The sequence below is a fragment of the Olea europaea genome, unplaced genomic scaffold, assembly GCF_002742605.1.
Source record: "Olea europaea var. sylvestris unplaced genomic scaffold, O_europaea_v1 scaffold138, whole genome shotgun sequence".
Lineage (NCBI taxonomy): Eukaryota > Viridiplantae > Streptophyta > Magnoliopsida > Lamiales > Oleaceae > Olea > Olea europaea.
In genome coordinates, this window is record NW_019231313.1 from 260,960 (window position 1) to 277,559 (window position 16,600).

The 16,600-nt window shown below is 33.9% G+C and overlaps 2 protein-coding genes across 3 annotated transcripts; both read left to right on the forward strand.

Moving 5' to 3' along the window:
- Window positions 1-7,083, forward strand: LOC111375476. Of its 2 annotated transcripts, XM_022998304.1 has the most exons (13): window positions 1-641; window positions 1,834-1,997; window positions 2,628-2,705; window positions 3,335-3,414; window positions 3,675-3,759; window positions 4,070-4,489; window positions 4,702-4,809; window positions 5,361-5,428; window positions 5,517-5,604; window positions 5,708-5,779; window positions 6,402-6,455; window positions 6,560-6,672; window positions 6,776-7,083. In XM_022998304.1, exons 1-12 carry the CDS (start codon window positions 227-229, stop codon window positions 6,647-6,649), a joined length of 1,722 nt encoding a protein of 573 aa, XP_022854072.1. In that variant the 5' UTR covers window positions 1-226; the 3' UTR covers window positions 6,650-6,672; window positions 6,776-7,083. The 2 variants fall into 2 exon arrangements, with proteins under 2 accessions (XP_022854072.1, XP_022854071.1); XM_022998303.1 differs by having other exon boundaries at window positions 2-641; window positions 6,560-7,083.
- Window positions 7,084-12,194: 5,111 nt separating this feature from the next.
- Window positions 12,195-15,279, forward strand: LOC111375477 (GDSL esterase/lipase At4g10955). The gene is made up of 3 exons (XM_022998305.1): window positions 12,195-12,338; window positions 13,238-13,336; window positions 14,075-15,279. The coding sequence occupies exons 2-3, from the start codon at window positions 13,275-13,277 to the stop codon at window positions 15,045-15,047; spliced, it is 1,035 nt and encodes a 344-aa protein (XP_022854073.1). The 5' UTR covers window positions 12,195-12,338; window positions 13,238-13,274; the 3' UTR covers window positions 15,048-15,279.
- Window positions 15,280-16,600: the final 1,321 nt, after the last annotated feature.

Genomic DNA, 16,600 nt, shown 5'->3' on the forward strand with positions numbered 1-16,600 from the left:
ACCGGAGTTAAGAAAATGTTAGACCTCCCGCCATCAGCATCATGACCACCCCACTCCCACCCACGGCACCCCCAATATTTTTCTTCTTCTTCTAACCTCACATTTCTGATCTCTTATCTCCCACAATCCCACCTGTATACTGCACCACTTCACGAAACTCTACCCTCACAAATTCGGATTGCCATTTCTACACAGGAGAAAACATCTATAATTGATAGACGAGTAAATGACTCTTCACTTGTGTTGTTGTTCCCCTTGGATCTCCCGCCTTCCCCATCACTATTACCCCAAAAACTTCACAACCCCACTTCACAATTACTGTTTCCTCTTCAAGAACCGCTCTATCTTTCAGGGTTTTCGCATTTCTAAGAATTTCATTAAGTTTTCGGGAAAGAATGAGGTGTCATCATCATCTGAGGAAGCATTGGTTTCGGAAGTGGTGGATGGTGAAATTTTAAGCGCTATTGCGGCCGCTGAGGATGCTAGTGGAGTATTGAATGTGATTGCGGAGAAAACGAAGAAAAATGGTGGAGTTTTGAGCGGTTCTGATTGTCGATTGATTATCTCGGCCGCCCTTGATAGTGGAAATGTTGATTTGGCACTCTCTGTTTTCTCCGCCATGCGTTCCAGCTTCAACCCAGGTATGCCAGAACATTTGTATGTATATAAATAAAGATTAAACTTAAATAAATAAAGGTGTCCTCACTAACAGATTAAAAAGGACGTTTACATCTCTAGATTCTAATGGTGTAAGCTTTAAGAGGAGGTGGTTTAAACTTTTTATGTGGTAGCAAGCTTCAGCATTTAAGTTTTGCAGCTAAAATTTGTGCATGTGTTAAGCCTTTGTTAAAAAATAAATAATAATAATAATAATAAAAAATAAAATCTCTTGTGCTGGACATGCTCAAGACTAAAATAAATAAATGCATCCCTTCTTTGAGGGCCTAATTTTTTACACAAGGTAGTCAACGTGTATATTGTGTTTTATCAATTCATTTTTATATGTACATCTTTCATTTTAAAGCATCAATTACAGAAGTTGTCTGGTCTTGTATACTAGATTGACTGATGTAGCACATGTAACTCAACATTCACAGTTATGAATTCAAGAGTATAATGAAGAATGGTTCATTCTGAGGGTACAAAATTTGGTTTTCCAATTTTCATTGTTGGTTCTAAGAAAATAGTTCTGAACTTTGACTGTGCATTATAAGGTGTGTGTTTGCACACCAGGGAGATGCATATTTGGGTATGATTGCAGGTGTTGCTTTGTATATTGAATTTTTTGTTTAGTTGTTTTCCGATTTATGAATACATGTATATGCATTTTTTATAACTGGCAAAATTAAAAGCATAATAACCTTTTAGTTTATGGATCCTTAAAAGGATCTTTTGTTTGATGGAAGTACATTGATCTTTTCTTTCTCTGAAGATGACAACAAAGTATATTGGCCTTAGTTGCTTGATAGTTTAGTTGTTTCCTTCAATAGAAATGTTCCTTTGAATTTGCTTTCATTTCTATTTCCAAATTCTTGAAATCTGTCTTGTGGAAAGAAAACGGCCTTTAATTTAATTTCACCAATGAGTAATAATAATGCCTAAAAGTGATGGATATTAGTTTCCAAATGCTAGAAAGAAGTTTCAAACACGATAAAATGGATTTTTCTTCCAAATTGTTGAGCACACAAGTCAAGAAAATTATTTACTGTCTTTGCTCATGTTTTTTTAAAAAAATAAAAATAAAATTGACTCGTTCCAGTTTACTGCTTTCCTGTTCCTCTTGTTGATTTTTCTCCGTACTGGATGCTGTGGTAACTTTCATTTGAGAGACAGTTGTAAGTGACAAAGTTATACCAGTTCAGAGATGGAAGTGGTCGATGCCAGATGTACATACTTACACATTATTAGTTAAGGGTCTTGCAGCCTCACTGAGGGTTTTGGATGCCCTCAAAATGATTGATTCTGTTTGCCGAGTAGGAATGTCTCCTGGTGAAGAGGTAACTTAGCTGCTTATAGATACTCTTTGTGAGTAGCTTTTCATTTACGCCCGTAAGACACGGTAGAAACATCTCTTTAATACTTACCTATGCGTGCAAGGCTGTGGGTGGCGGACCGGTAATGATAAATTATGGAATTCCTGCGCATTATCAAACAAAAATCGACTAGTACAATCTAATTTATGCATGTCATATATATTGTACGGTAAAACCAATGTTTTAAAAACCGTGTCAATAAATTAACCCAAAAAAGATAGATTTAAATGTCAAATGGTCAAATAGGTGGTCAAAAGTAAATAAACAAATAATCGGGGTCCATAGTTTTAAACCATAACAATCTCATGAACAATTTTATTTATTTTTAAATAGAACACAATGTTAAGGAAACTAATTCCAATATGTCAAGAAAAAAGAACTTACAAAACCTTCTTAAAGATTCCGCCACGAAGTCAGTGTCTCTTTAAATAGTTAACTTACACGAAAGCAACCTTGTGTGACCCAACTGTGAAGCATCTGTACAAGTTAGTTCAAATGCAACCATGGTCTTTTAGGAAGTGATAATATCGGTGCTCATGTTTCTGCCTCGTATGCTTCTTTCTTAACAAACTTACTAAGACGACGAATGTACAGGTCCCATTTGGTAAGGTCGTGCGATGTCCCAGTTGTATGATAGCTGTTGCTGTTTCTCAACCGCAGGATGGTATTCAGGCATGCACTTTGAATCTTGATTTTGTGTTAAATCCTTTCACAATTGACACTTATCTATAGAAAAATACTCTCTAGATATTAGTAGATTACAACATTTACTATGGACTGGCAGGCCCTTTATTTCAATTGTTCACTTTTCGAGGATTTTCGGAGAGAAACTGAATTTCCTTTTCGTTCCTGATCACTAGAAATGCCTTTTTATTCCAACAATAATGTGTTGACAGTATTCAGGCTTGATGGAAGTGGTGTCTAATAGTGTTTGCTACATGATTTTGATGAGTATAACTTTGGGTGGAATTGGCTTATTGGAAAGGAAAAAATGAACAAACCATTCTCGGCGACCAGTTTATGGTAGATTATTTGCAGATAATGGCTTCTTATTCACCGTTTCTTCCATCTTGGTTAAACTAAAACTCGTGCAAGTTTTGTGTTATCTTAATTAAATAAGTTTTGTGTGCACTTCTTCATAGAATTGAACCAGAAATTTTAACATAGTGCAGGCGTGGAATTTATTGTGTTCTCATAAATATCTTCAACATCTCTACATGTGTTTCAGTTAATATTTATTCATTTAGCATATTTTATTCTTATTTTATTTTACTTGTAACATGAATATCCCAATTCTGCAGATCGTTGCTTGTTCTAAGTGCCGCTACAAGTATGAGCTCATTTCAGGCATCATCCTTGCTATAGAGTCAGAAGAAATCAGGTTAGTTATCTTCATTTTGATTTGCATTTCCACTATGATCCATTTATTAGTTGTTCATTTACTTGATGTTGCTTCATTCTTGATAAACAACTTATACATTTGGCGACTGCTCACCTGTCAAAATCAATATATTCTTCCATAATAATGGAAGTTATTTTCCCTTAGTTTTTGATTCAGTTTGCCATAAAAAAGTATATTGATGTGTGTTGTTGATACTGGGATATTCACTTTTTCTAAGGATCTCCTCCTGCCGAACGCAGCATGGATGTTCCTGCATGGAAAAGGCAGCTAGGATTCCTGCAAATAGTGAAGCAAAACGTTCCTGCTGCTGTTCACTCCATTGTGGTACATATTTTAGTATTATGTTTGATTTTTTAGAATTGGACTTCTTCTATTTTTGGTGATGTTTAGTAAAGGCGTGTTTTTTTTTTCAACTTGCATTGATTTAATTACCATAAATCTCAAAATCTTCATAAAAGTTTAAACCTAATTTGTTTTTGAAATATATATGACTTCATAACCTATGTATAGACTATGTTTTCTTCTTTCAAATTTTATTTTAAGATGTCTGAAACTTTGGTAATCTTTATTTTTCTTGTGTAATTATTATAACAAGATTGTTTTTAGATTAATTTTACATTTTTCCTTTCTGCAGGTGGAGACCCCTTCAGGAGTGGCAAGAACGCACAGGTTTGCAACTCAAACAGTTGACCTCCCTGCCCAAGAAGGAGAAAGAGTGACTATTGCTCTAGCAGCTCCATCGAATGTTTATCGAGAGGTTGGACCATTGAAGTTTAATCCAAGAGTCCCAAATTTCTACCCTGGTGAGCCTATGTGCCTGACAAATCATAGGGATGGCCGAGAATCATCATTACTAAGAGCTCCCACAAAAGATAGGAGCACATCCCTTCTGAACCCTTCTATATTGTTTCCTGTTGCTGCTGTATTTGCCACTGTCGATGCTGCCTCAGGAATGATAGATCCTAGCTTGCCTCAGTTAATTTCAGTTGCAGCTGTTTCTTCACTTGCCCTTGGAGCAACTTTGAACAGTTTAATTTTTCCCAGTCTAAACAAGGTAGCTCCCTTCCTTTTGCTGAATCTTCTCAATTCTAATATGCGGCATTGGCTAGCTAAACGTGTTCCTATTACATACTGTGTTTGCATATACTGTTAAGTTTGCCAATAATATATTTCTCATGAGATATGAGCAATCTCTCACTATTAAATTTAAAACATAAGAATTTGCTGTCTAATATTATGCTTTATCCTTTTCCTTGTCTATGCCAGCTTCCTCAGAAACTAGTGGATGTAACTGCTATCAGGCAGCAGCTGTTATCGCAGTATGATGTACTTCAGTCTCGCATCAAGGACTTGAAGCAAGCTGCTGAGAATGAGGTACTCTTGAAATATTAGTGACTTCACTGGTTTCATTGATTATTTATTAGAATTCGGTTTCATATATCTAAAGAAGACAAATAAACAATATCTAAACCAAATTAATCACTCGCCATATTGTTTCCAGTTGGATGGCGAAGTTGTTATTTTATAGCCAGATTGTTATTTTATGGGAAATTTGGTGGCCAGTGGTTGGGACGTTGAGCTAACAAGTCCTTTCATAGCTATGAATGAAACCAAAAATACGACTCATCTTTGATTTAGTTGAGCAAAGACAGGATTAATGCTTCCTCAAAAATGATCAAAATTCAGTGTTTCTTAACAATTTGATTTGTTGAATATCCCTTGCTTGAGAAATTCGAGCCTTTAATGATTTATCATATCTATCCCTTATTTCATGAAGTATTTTCTTTCTTTGTAATTTGTGGAGAAGGGTGTTTAGTGCACTCTAGCAATAAATTGTTTGTAAAATTGTACTCTTGATATTGTAAATGATGGGCTATTTTCTGTCATGCATATTAATAAATTTAGGTGATTTATTTACTTTGCAGGTTTGGATGTTGGCACGTATGTGCCAATTGGAGAACAAAATAGTTGCTGTCGGAGAACCTTCTTATCGGTAGACACTACCCCTCTAATAGCGTAATTTGATTAGTTGGCTTCCTCCTCATTTGCTTGTTAAATATCTTTTACCTCTGGTTTTTTAGTGCTCGGAGAAGTAAAATCAGAAGGGTGCGGGAAGGCCTGGAGAGTTCCCTTGAGAATAGGATTGAACTGATTGCAAGCTATGCAAGAGTATGTTATCCATGTCGAATAAGACAAAAATGGAAGAAAACTCAATAAAACCACATTACATGACTGCATTAACTCGTGCAATGATACAATTTTCCTTTATCAGATTTCATCAATGATAGAAATTGAGGTAGAACTGGATTCTGACGTTCTTGCTGCTGAAGTTGTGAGTAACACGGTATGTGGCTCATCATTAAATTATCTTCCATTGCTTTGTCTCAGAACGGGTTTGGACAAGCTATTTTCTTACTTCTAATTAAAAAAGAGTTCTTATTTGGAAAGTAACTCTTGCATTACACTTGATATATGTAACTTACTTACATCTAATGTTGATGAATAAAAAAATTTATGCTAGAACTGACTTATTACTTGTCATCATATTTTTAAGTAAACTTTTTATGTTTAGCCAAACATGGTGATTTGCGTTTTTGGCATGTAAATCATACCTTCTCCGAATCCCTGACCTTAAACAAGCAAAATGCAAGCAGTGTGTATTTTTATAACCGTTCCTGATAAGCCCCTGTTTGGTAACCATTGAAAAGAGCTTTTTTTGGAAAAATAAGATTTTTGAATAGTGATTTTCTGTAGAATGTATGGTTTAAGTATGAAAAAGTTTTGGATTTACGTGCAAAATATTTTACTGTGAGAACGTGTGGTTAAAAATAAATTTGACAAAAAAAAAGGAGTTTTGTTTTAATGGTTGTCATACAGGGGCTAAGTACGGAATAATTGTGCACGAAGGATCTCCCTTCAATGTTTTTATTCCGTGCTTACTCAAAGTTGATTATTCATCCTTGCAGGAAAGTATTGCAGAACAAATCCAACAAATCATGGAGATTGAAAACCTTGAGGAGGCATGTTTATTACTTTATCCCCCGACTCCCCTGAGGCGATCCTCGGGGAGGAAAAATATTGTGCGACTATTTCCACACGATAATTTTGTTGTGTGTCTCTGCAGAAATGGAGGCTGCAAGCCGAGGCGAGTGATGAGGCTGAAAGACTTCTTAGCTCTGAGCGAATACCTGCAGAACAGATTTTCGATAGATAAGTGGTGAACGTACTCGAGTCAAGGTATCATTGTACTTGCATTGTTGTCCCCAACAGTATTCGATCACTCTTTCTACTACTAGTTATTGCCTCCTGTGGATCAAAGAAAATCGCCGTGTTCTTGCACTTCACTGGTTGAATTGCTTGAGGCCATGATAAGCATTTGTACTAGAAAATTTTGATAAATGGAATGGGAACACAAACATCTCCTAACTTGGAGAATTTTCTGCAATTTGCGCAACTCAGAGATGAAGCATTATTCTATTGTTGGTCAATGTGCAGTATATATAGCTAGAAAAATAATTGACCCTCTTTTGTTTGTATGCAGTTTAATTATTTGTCCATGTATCATAAATCTGTATCAATAGCAATTTGAAATTTAATACTATTTGTAAAATGTTTTGTTGCAAAAATGCCGGTACATGGTTTGAAGATGACATTCTGTTTAAGTATTTTGAGAAAGGGTGGATCGAAAAAGATATGAGAACAGGTGTTCTTAGAACACTACTTTGTCGTGGGAATGGAGAACAGAAATGTTGTTTGCAATCGATTGCACGTTCATGACAAGACTCGTGGAAGAAGCCTCGCTATGAGAGAGGACTTCAATGAAATTTAATTTTAATTTTCAATTAATTATAGAGGTTAAGTCGTTTTATCAATATAATATAATAAGGTAGGAGATAATGTCAAACTTGTAAGAAGGCTTGAAATCCTTACCTAATTTTGAATGACCTTTAACCAGAAATAAAGATTAGACAAAGTAGCCCCCTCGTCTATTTTCCTGCGACATGACATAAAAAGGGACACTTTCACGCTCTGAGATTCTGATCATTCATCTACTGGTGTGTTGCTTTCAAAAGCTCATACCAAAACTCTGTAGTAACTATAGTTTAATCTAAAACTCCGAAATAATAGAGGTTAGATAAGAATGTTTTGATTAATTTATCAATTATCATCAACAAGTGCGTGAAGTTAGTTAACAAAAGGGAATCTAGAACTCCGAAATAATAGAGGTTAGATAATAATGTTTTGATTAATTTATCAATCATCATAAACAAGAAGTGTGTGAAGTTAGTTAACAAAAGACAGGAGTGAAGTTATCTCATGCTTTGCTGACAGTCGCAGTGTGAGGGTTCGATTCTTGAGACATGAAATTGGACTCTTTGTAGGCACAGTGTACAGGCAGCTCTTGTTCCCTAATCTGTTGGGACACATCCTGCGATTTATCTCTTTCACAAAGCTCGAAGGACGAAACGGTGGGACCCCTTAAGGTTGGGGTTCAACCTTTTTTTTTTTTAGTTAACAAAAGGGAAAATTGCAATTACGATATTAAACATTTTATTTATTAATAGATCTGACCCAAATCTTTCATTCGAGTCACGCCAAATCTATAAAAAATGCGTGCTTGGAATTCAAATGAATGAAAATTGTTAATTCATCTGTTAGTTGATCCAAAGTCAATAATCTAACCAAAAGTTGACTAATTTAGGGTATAGGGATAAATTTACATTTATCATATAAATTACAACTATAATAATCAAATTAAAATACCAAAAAAACCCACCCCACACCAAATTCCATCTTCTTCAACAACCCTCATCCTCACCCAACCCCAAATGAGAACCAGAAGATTCGCCGTCGGCCATGCTTCAATTCCTCTGACGGTGAGCGTTGTATATATGTGTGTGTATAAAGGTTCGATTCCCCCCTACGCGATTTCTCAGTTTCCTCATTTTTCCACCTTTTCTACAAAAAATCTCATCTTCATAGTTCTTGGTGTTGGCAACGACGGCTAGCAATTTCTTAAAAATGACAAGATCTGTGGTGAAGGTTTCACTTGGAGCATATTACAGGAGGAGGTTATTGTGTCATCAGTATTGATTTGTGAGGATAATTTAACGTCCGTGTATGAATTTTGAAGAGGGGTTGGAGGTTGAAATTGAGTTGGGTGTTTGGATTTTAGTTGGTGTATACATATTGATGAAAGCTTACATCTTCGGGAAATTCTTGAAGCCATTTCTGATGCGCTGTGCGGTGGTCGGCGGTGGATTATAGTGGGTGTATAAATATATTGTGGGTGGTGGGAGGGTTATTATCAACTATTTCTTCAGCTTTGTTTTAATTTGCAAATTATCAGCAATGGTTTCACTTATGTGAGTAAATTTAACCAATTATCACTTAACTTTACACTTGATTACTACTTGCTCACTCATCTTTCACAGATTACTGAATGCTCACTCATCTTTTTATATAATTACTTATTCACCACTCGTCTCTTCAAATAATTGGACGACTTTTACGGCAAATTTTCGACAACTTTCGACTACAAAGAATGTCGAATTTTGATACCGTTGGAAAGCTCGCGATATCCTCTTCAATTACCACCCAAAATCTCATTATAACTCCAAGGGATTCGATCGAAAAATTGCCTTAAAAGTTGTCCAAAAATTTTGAAAATCTGCCCAGATTTTCAGATTTTTTGGGCGACTTTTAAGGCAATTTTTCGATCGAATCCCTTGGAGTTATAATGAGATTTTGGGTGGTAATTAAAGAGGACATCGTGGGCTTTCTAACGGTATCAAAATTTGACATTCTTTGTAGTCGGAAGTTGTCGAAAATTTGCCGTAAAAGTAGCCCAATTATTTGAAGAGACGAGTGGTGAATGAGTAATTATATGAAAAGATGAGTGAGCATTCAGTAATATGTAAAAGATGAGTGAGCAATTAGTAATCAAGTGTAAAGTTCAGTGATTATTGGTTAAATTTACTCCACTTATGTTGTTAAGGCTGATTTTTACTTCTTTGATGATTTCCCAAACTATGGTCATTTATTGGGGGCGGAGGCTAGAAAATAAGCTGGGGAACGTATTGCTATTATGAGAGAGAGCGAAATTCTACTAATTCTGCACCGTGGAAGGTGCAAATAGTCTTTAACACAAAACGACTCTATTTTTCAATGTTATTGTATAAAACGTCCTCACGTTACATTTTTACCTTTATTTTCACATTTTATTACGAAAAATATAATTTTCATCCAATTTCTCAATAAAAAAATATAAAATGATAAATATGCTCTTATGTTTAAATAAAAAAAAAGAAGAAAAATTAAAGAAAAACTTACAATTATACTCCCAAACTTAAAAAAATTGTAAATAAGTCTAAATAAATTATCAAAAAGGTATTTAGCACAGAATGGTTTCTATCTTTTATTATTATTATCCAAAACGTCCATATCTTTATTTTTTGATATTTTTATCCTTATTTTCACATTTTATTGCGAAAATTATCATTTTCATCTATTTTTTCAATTAAAAATATAAAATAACGAATATACCCTCGTATTTAAATAAAACAAAAATATATTGCAACTATACCCTCAATTATTTCAAAAAATTACAAATAAATTTCAAGTAAATAATTAAAAAATTAGAAAACTAAATCACTTTCCATTTTCAATTATTTATTTGGAATGTATTTATACTTTTTTTTTTGAAAATTTTGGGAATGTGGTTGCAATTTATTCTTTATTTTGTTTTACTTAAATAGGAGGTATACTTGTCATTTTATAATTTTTAATTGAGAAAATGGATGAAAATGATTATTTTTGCAATATAATGTAAAAATAAGGGTAAAAATGTAAAAAATAAAAAGTAGGAACGTTTTGTACAATAATATTGAAATGTGCTGATGTTTTGTGCTAATTACCCTTTAAATAATTTATTTCAACTTATTTACGATTTTAAAAAAATTAAATAAATTTGAGAATATAATTACAATTTGTTCTTTAATTTTTCTTTTCATTTTCTTGTTTTACTCAAATAGGAGAGTATATTTATTATTTTACATTCTTTTTTATTTAGAAATTGGATGAAAATTATATTTTTCACAATGAAATGAAAAAGTATGGGTGAAATATCAAAAAATGAAAGGTAATGACATTTTACACTATAATATTGAAAATAATAATATTTTTGTGCTAATTACACAAGGTGAAAAGGGCTTGCCAAAATCACTTCCTTAGAACTTACTGAATTACCTCATGTAAACCCTTAGCCTTACATTTTCCTTTGCAGCCGTGCCAACATTGGGTGGCGGTGGTCGTGTTTGATTTTGGGGTGTGGGAAACAATGTTAGGTAGGGGTGATGAAGCAGACAACCTTTTATTTTTATTTTCCTTTTTATTTTCGTTTTTTAAAATTATTTTAGGTTTTAGAATTCTAAAGTTACTATTTTTCCTTGATTATATCTGATCAAATTCCACTATTCGGTTAATTAACGATTAAATTAACAGTTTCCATATATTTAAACTCTATGTGCAAATATTTGAAATGTTTGGAATTGTGGATGGTATAAATGAAAGATTTGCGTTTAGCCTCTTACTAAATGAAAGGTTTTGTATCTTAGCTACAATTATCCCTTAAAAAAACACATGGAAAATTTTAATAGAGCTTATACTGACACTGATGTGGTAAATATGATTTGACTTTTTTTTTCTTTTTTATTTTCCAATGATGTCGTGCTATGTGTCATTTGTAAGATTTTTCTGTCAAAATTTTTTGTACCTGTAACATTGTTCCAATTTTAGCTTGAATTAATTCTCATTTTTCTAAGAATGAAAATGAAAAATATAGTCGTTACGGAATCAAAAAAAAAAATAGAAAGTTAAATAAGGTAATTTGATGTGATGAATAATGATCACATTTTCTATTTTTGTGACCAATGAGAATCAAATGGGCCTTAGTGCTACATGGTGGACCCCCAAAAGAAATAGAGGAAATTTCACAAAATGTCCATTTTTATCTAGTCATTTGTAAAAATGTCAACCATTGCAAAAATGTCTAATTTGGAAGAATTTAGACCAAAATATCCTTATTAACAATTTATAATTCCACACTAAGACCAAAAAAATGGACATTTTTGCAATATTATTATTGGTCAATAAAATTTTGACACATAACTTGACATATTTATTTCAAAAAGTATACATGTCAAATTACAATAAATGATATGTTTTTCATTAATTTAGCAATGTCGAGAACGACATTTTTAAATGTAGAGCAATGTCATTCTAGATAAATGGAACGGTGTTCAAATGTCGAAAAACATTATTTTAATGTAACTTCTCAAAATTCGTGACAAATTAGTAAAAAAATCAAATATCAAGAACGATATTTAAAATGTCGAGAATACCATTTCAAAATATTGCTTTACATTAAGGGCATAATAAACAAGTTGATACTAAGCTCTTGTTTGATCTCCATTTTTTCAAGAATGCATTTTTTTAAAAACTCATTTTCAACCACACATTCTTCTATAAAATAATTATACACGAATTTCAAAAACTTTTTATTACTTTTTAATCACACATTCTCCAAAAAATTACTATTTCATAATTCATTTTATCCCAAAAATGAAAATCAAACAGAGGCTAAATTCAAATAATTGGACACTTTTTAACTCATATTTTTAAAATTGGATATTCTAAAAAATGTACAAAATAAATATTAGATTGAATTAAAACAACCTTTTATAAAAGTTTGACAATGACACGTCAACTCCCTTAAACTCTTGTATCACTCTAATCCCTAGAGTGAGAAAAGAGAAAATCACACAATAAATAAATAAATAAAAATTCACCAGTCTCTTTAGATCTCATCTTCCATTCAATTGCAAATCAACATTCTGTTTAAGGTATTTTTTTTTCTTGAAGTTAATTTGGTAATGCCTGCAATGCTTATTTATTTTCCTTGAATTGTTGTATTTTTGTTTATGTTTGTTTGTTTGTTTTTTTTTTTTTTTTTTTTTTTTTTTTTTTTTTTTTTTAAAATTTGAAAATTGATGAGAAGCTAATTGTTATGTTGAAATTGCATATAGTAAATGTAAAAAAAATGACATGAAGTTCGTAGAACTTTTCACATGATACGCCACATTGCGTGTTGGACACTCGTTGTGTTGCGTGCGTAAAATAAATTTGTCGGACTTTTCTCATATGATAAACCACATTGCATGTGGGACACGTGTTTTGGAGCGTAGGTGGCTGACACGACACGATGCATATTAGACACGAACACGCATCCCTAGTTGTATCTACTTATTCACCACTATTTTCTATCTATTAAATTGTTTATACATTCTTCCCAAACGGAGCTAAGAATAATGTGTAATCATACTACGAAAGATAAAATAAGAAATGGGAATATACGCCAACATGTATAAATTAAGGGAGGAATGACTTAGATGGGTTGTCATATGTTTTGCATAGCCCTAAAAAGCACTAATTTACAGAGCAATGGGTAAGTAAGTAAGAAGAGAGAGATTTGGTTGCAAGATGTTAGATTCCATTAGATTTTGAATAGATATAGCGTTCCTCGAACTGAGTTGCAAGAAAGACTTTGACGTGGCCAACTTCATGTTTATTTGGAAATAAGACTTGATTTATTGATAGCAGTTATTTGGTCTATAATTTGAAGTAATCTGATGATATTCCCTCCTCTCTTCGCTATGATTTGACTTGACTTTGTAATTATGTTGATTTTTAATGTGTGCTAGACTAGAATGCTCGTGACATCTTTTCATATAATTCTGTGCAGATCTGAGGCGAGAAAAGTACAAAGATAAAAATAAGTAATGGGCTTGGAGAGGGAAAATTTTGATCACTCAGGACCCTTGCATCTGACAACAGTTGACTGGTATGACGCTCGCTCAATGATGTTTGCGAATATTTGAGATGTTAAGGATATGGATTATAGAGTTGTCTTCCCAGTATCATATGTTCAATTTGCATTTAAGAATCTGATATACTTAACTGACTAAACATACAAGTAATGATAAATAATCTGGGGATTTATCTGATAAATGGCGCACATTGAAAACTTTTCTTAAGGATGCCCCAAAGTGCTTATGGTATCATTTGAATATATAAATGAAAACTGTGAAAGCCTAGAAAGATACATGCCCAGTTGAGATATGATATGATTACATCACAATATTTAAGGATGCAATCTAAAAGTGATCTCCTTTTATATTAAATTCTTGGTATCACTTACAGAAAGTAGCATTTTTTCTTCAATCTGAGATAAAGCAACTTTTTGTAGTGAAATAATAACTTATGTCTGCGAGAGCTCTCTCATAATTTCACCCCAAGGAAAGGTCGTCGTTAAGAATGAAAATAGTTACAGTTAAAGAGCTGCTGTTCTTTTGTTTAAGCTTAATAGATAATCAAATTTACTTTTTGGCAACTTTTATTCCAGACATCATGTTTGAATAAGTTAGACTAAAATTTGTGTCGGTTAAAGTTGGAAATAAGTATGTTACTAATTTTGAAAGTAACTACCTTACTATTGAAATAACCTTTTTTTAATTTAAAAAAAAAAAAAAGTAACTTATTTACTAAACATGCACCTTATCCTTTATGCTGTTTTTGGCAGGACGAACGCCAGTCACCGAAGGTCTGTTGCAGCTAGTTTAGTTCAGAGTGTTTACATTTTGGAGCGGGATCGACAGGAGAAGCGTGAAGGAAGCGAAGCTCTTGCCCCTCCATGGTGGAAGTTCTTCAATTTTCAGCTATACAGACAACTTATCGATGATGCTGATTCTTCCATCTTTGGTGCTATCTATCAACTCATTTGCACTGCATCAGACAACAGCCCTTCAGCACAACAAGCCCCTCGGTACGTCATTGTTTTTCGAGGCACTATTACCAAAGGGGATGCCTTTTCACGAGACCTCGAATTGGACATTCACATTATTCGAAATGGTCTTCATGGGACATCTCGCTTCAATATAGCCATACAAGCTGTCCGACACGTGGTGGCCACGTTTGGAAATTGTGGTGTTTGGTTAGCTGGCCATTCACTGGGGTCGGCCATGGCGATGCTTGCCGGGAAGCATATGGCGAAGAGTGGCGTCTTTCTTGAAGCATTTTTGTTTAACCCACCATTCTTTTCTGCCCCAATCGAGAGTATCAAGGATAAAAAGGTGAAACAGGGGATTAGAATTGCGGGCAGTGTGATTACTGCTGGACTTGCTTTTGCCATGAAACATAAGAACACGAAGAAACGGTCAGCAGATTCATTTGTTTCTTTGTCACGTTGGTTGCCATGTCTGTTTGTCAACCGGGCTGATCACGTTTGCTCAGAGTACATAGGATACTTTGATCACCGAAAAAAGATGGAGGAAATTGGGATCGGAGGTATCGAGAGGTTGGCAACCCAACATTCGATTGGGGGTCTTCTGTTGAATGCAATGGGTAAGGAGTCGGACGAGCCACTGCATCTTATTCCTTCAGCGAATCTGACGGTTAATCACACTCCGTCACAAGACTTCAAAGATGCTCATGGTATACACCAGTGGTGGCGACCTGATCTGAATCTCGAGTCGAAAGTTCATTTTTACAAGTGAGATATCATGGATCTTTCCTCATTCCATATGCACTTATGCTCAACTGGTTGACTGAACGTGTGAGTATTATTCTCGATGCCATCGATGTATCATTGTGTTTTGTTCTGTATTCTCTTTGCCTTCTATCTGTGGTGATTATGTTCAACTTCTATTTCATTGTAAAATTTCAATGTTATTTCATTGTAAAATGTTATTAGTTAGGGAAGCTATTTTTTTCCCCCCTCTTTCTTCCTGATTTCAAGAAGGATTATTCTTGTTGTATATCACCAAGTACATAAGAACGTCCATTATGGACAGTCGGTACCCCCAAATTGGAGGGGCGCCCCTCCCTCCAATAGGGGGCACTGGGTGTCCCTTTATGTACCTCTTATGTACACCAATGTCCTTTTATGTACCTCTTATGTACACTAAGAATAATCATTTCAAGAAATTATTACTGATCATAAATAATGCTCTCAATGAGATCCACGTGGAAGCCTCATGTTCATACACATGGCATTGGTTCAAGAGTAAAGGAGGAGTTATTAAAGAGGTTGACGGTCGAAGTTGCTACACTAAACACTAAGGTTGTTTTATTGGAATTCTCCGAAGTGGTTCTAGTCTTTGATCATCCGAAGTGGATTACTCCTTTTGTCGAACCCATTGGCACTCGAGGTCCTAGACGCCAAGAGGGTCTAATAAGCGTATCTTAAGAACTGATCGATATGACGTTTTCACTTTATAGATATCAGGAATGTCAGTCTAGGAATATAAAATGTCTGATCTTTTGTTAAATGTCTGTCAATGTAATTAATGTGAGATAGAGTTCATGTGATATCAAGCTCTAGCAGATCAGGCCACGTGGATCAAATTCAATGATAACCACGTTGGTTTGACACTATAAATAGCTATTCTTGTAACATTTTAAGGGATGAATCTTTGAATATAAAAAAAGAGCAGTGCACATTTCTCTACCTAAAAAATTGCTCGTTACGTTACATCTTCTTCGTCTAAAAAATACATCCACATGTATATTGTTTCGAACTACACGTGTTGCCCATTGGCCTATTTTTTAAGTTCAACAGAAATATATGTATATAGTCCCTGTTTGGTACAATTTTTTCAAAATTTATTTTTCAAACTCATTTTCAACCATATATCTTTTCAATAAAATAATAATACACGTGGGTTTATAAATTTTCCTACTTTTTAATCATTTACTCATAAAATGAAAATCACTTTTCACGAGATATATTTTAAAAAATTCTTCATCAAACAGGTCTATCATTTCTCGTCTCGATTCAATTAGTGGTGTATTGTATTCGAGTCTCTACCATTGTTTTCGGATTTAGATCGATCAGTTCAACAGCTTCAACTACAAAAGTTGAAAAACTCTGTATGATTGGAGGCCAAGAATTGAAAACTTAAAACTGCATGAGAACCAAGCATGTTTAGTATTAAAATTGACCGATTCAATTAAATACTGCACTTAATCAAAAGAAAAATGCTGAGCTGTACACTCAGTTTGATAGCTCACTAGTGTGATGTGAGAGGGTTGTGAAGTATGCTTCTAA

Bases quoted from the DNA above. Each gene is read 5' to 3' on its own strand.
- LOC111375476 (XM_022998304.1), top strand. From the start codon at position 227: ATGACTCTTCACTTGTGTTGTTGTTCCCCTTGGATCTCCCGCCTTCCC. The intron at 2,706-3,334 runs GCATGCACTTTG...CCAATTCTGCAG, and splicing joins AACCGCAGGATGGTATTCAG to ATCGTTGCTTGTTCTAAGTG. The intron at 4,810-5,360 runs GTACTCTTGAAA...TTTACTTTGCAG, and splicing joins AGCAAGCTGCTGAGAATGAG to GTTTGGATGTTGGCACGTAT.
- LOC111375477 (XM_022998305.1), top strand. From the start codon at position 13,275: ATGGGCTTGGAGAGGGAAAATTTTGATCACTCAGGACCCTTGCATCTG. The intron at 13,337-14,074 runs GTATGACGCTCG...TGTTTTTGGCAG, and splicing joins CATCTGACAACAGTTGACTG to GACGAACGCCAGTCACCGAA.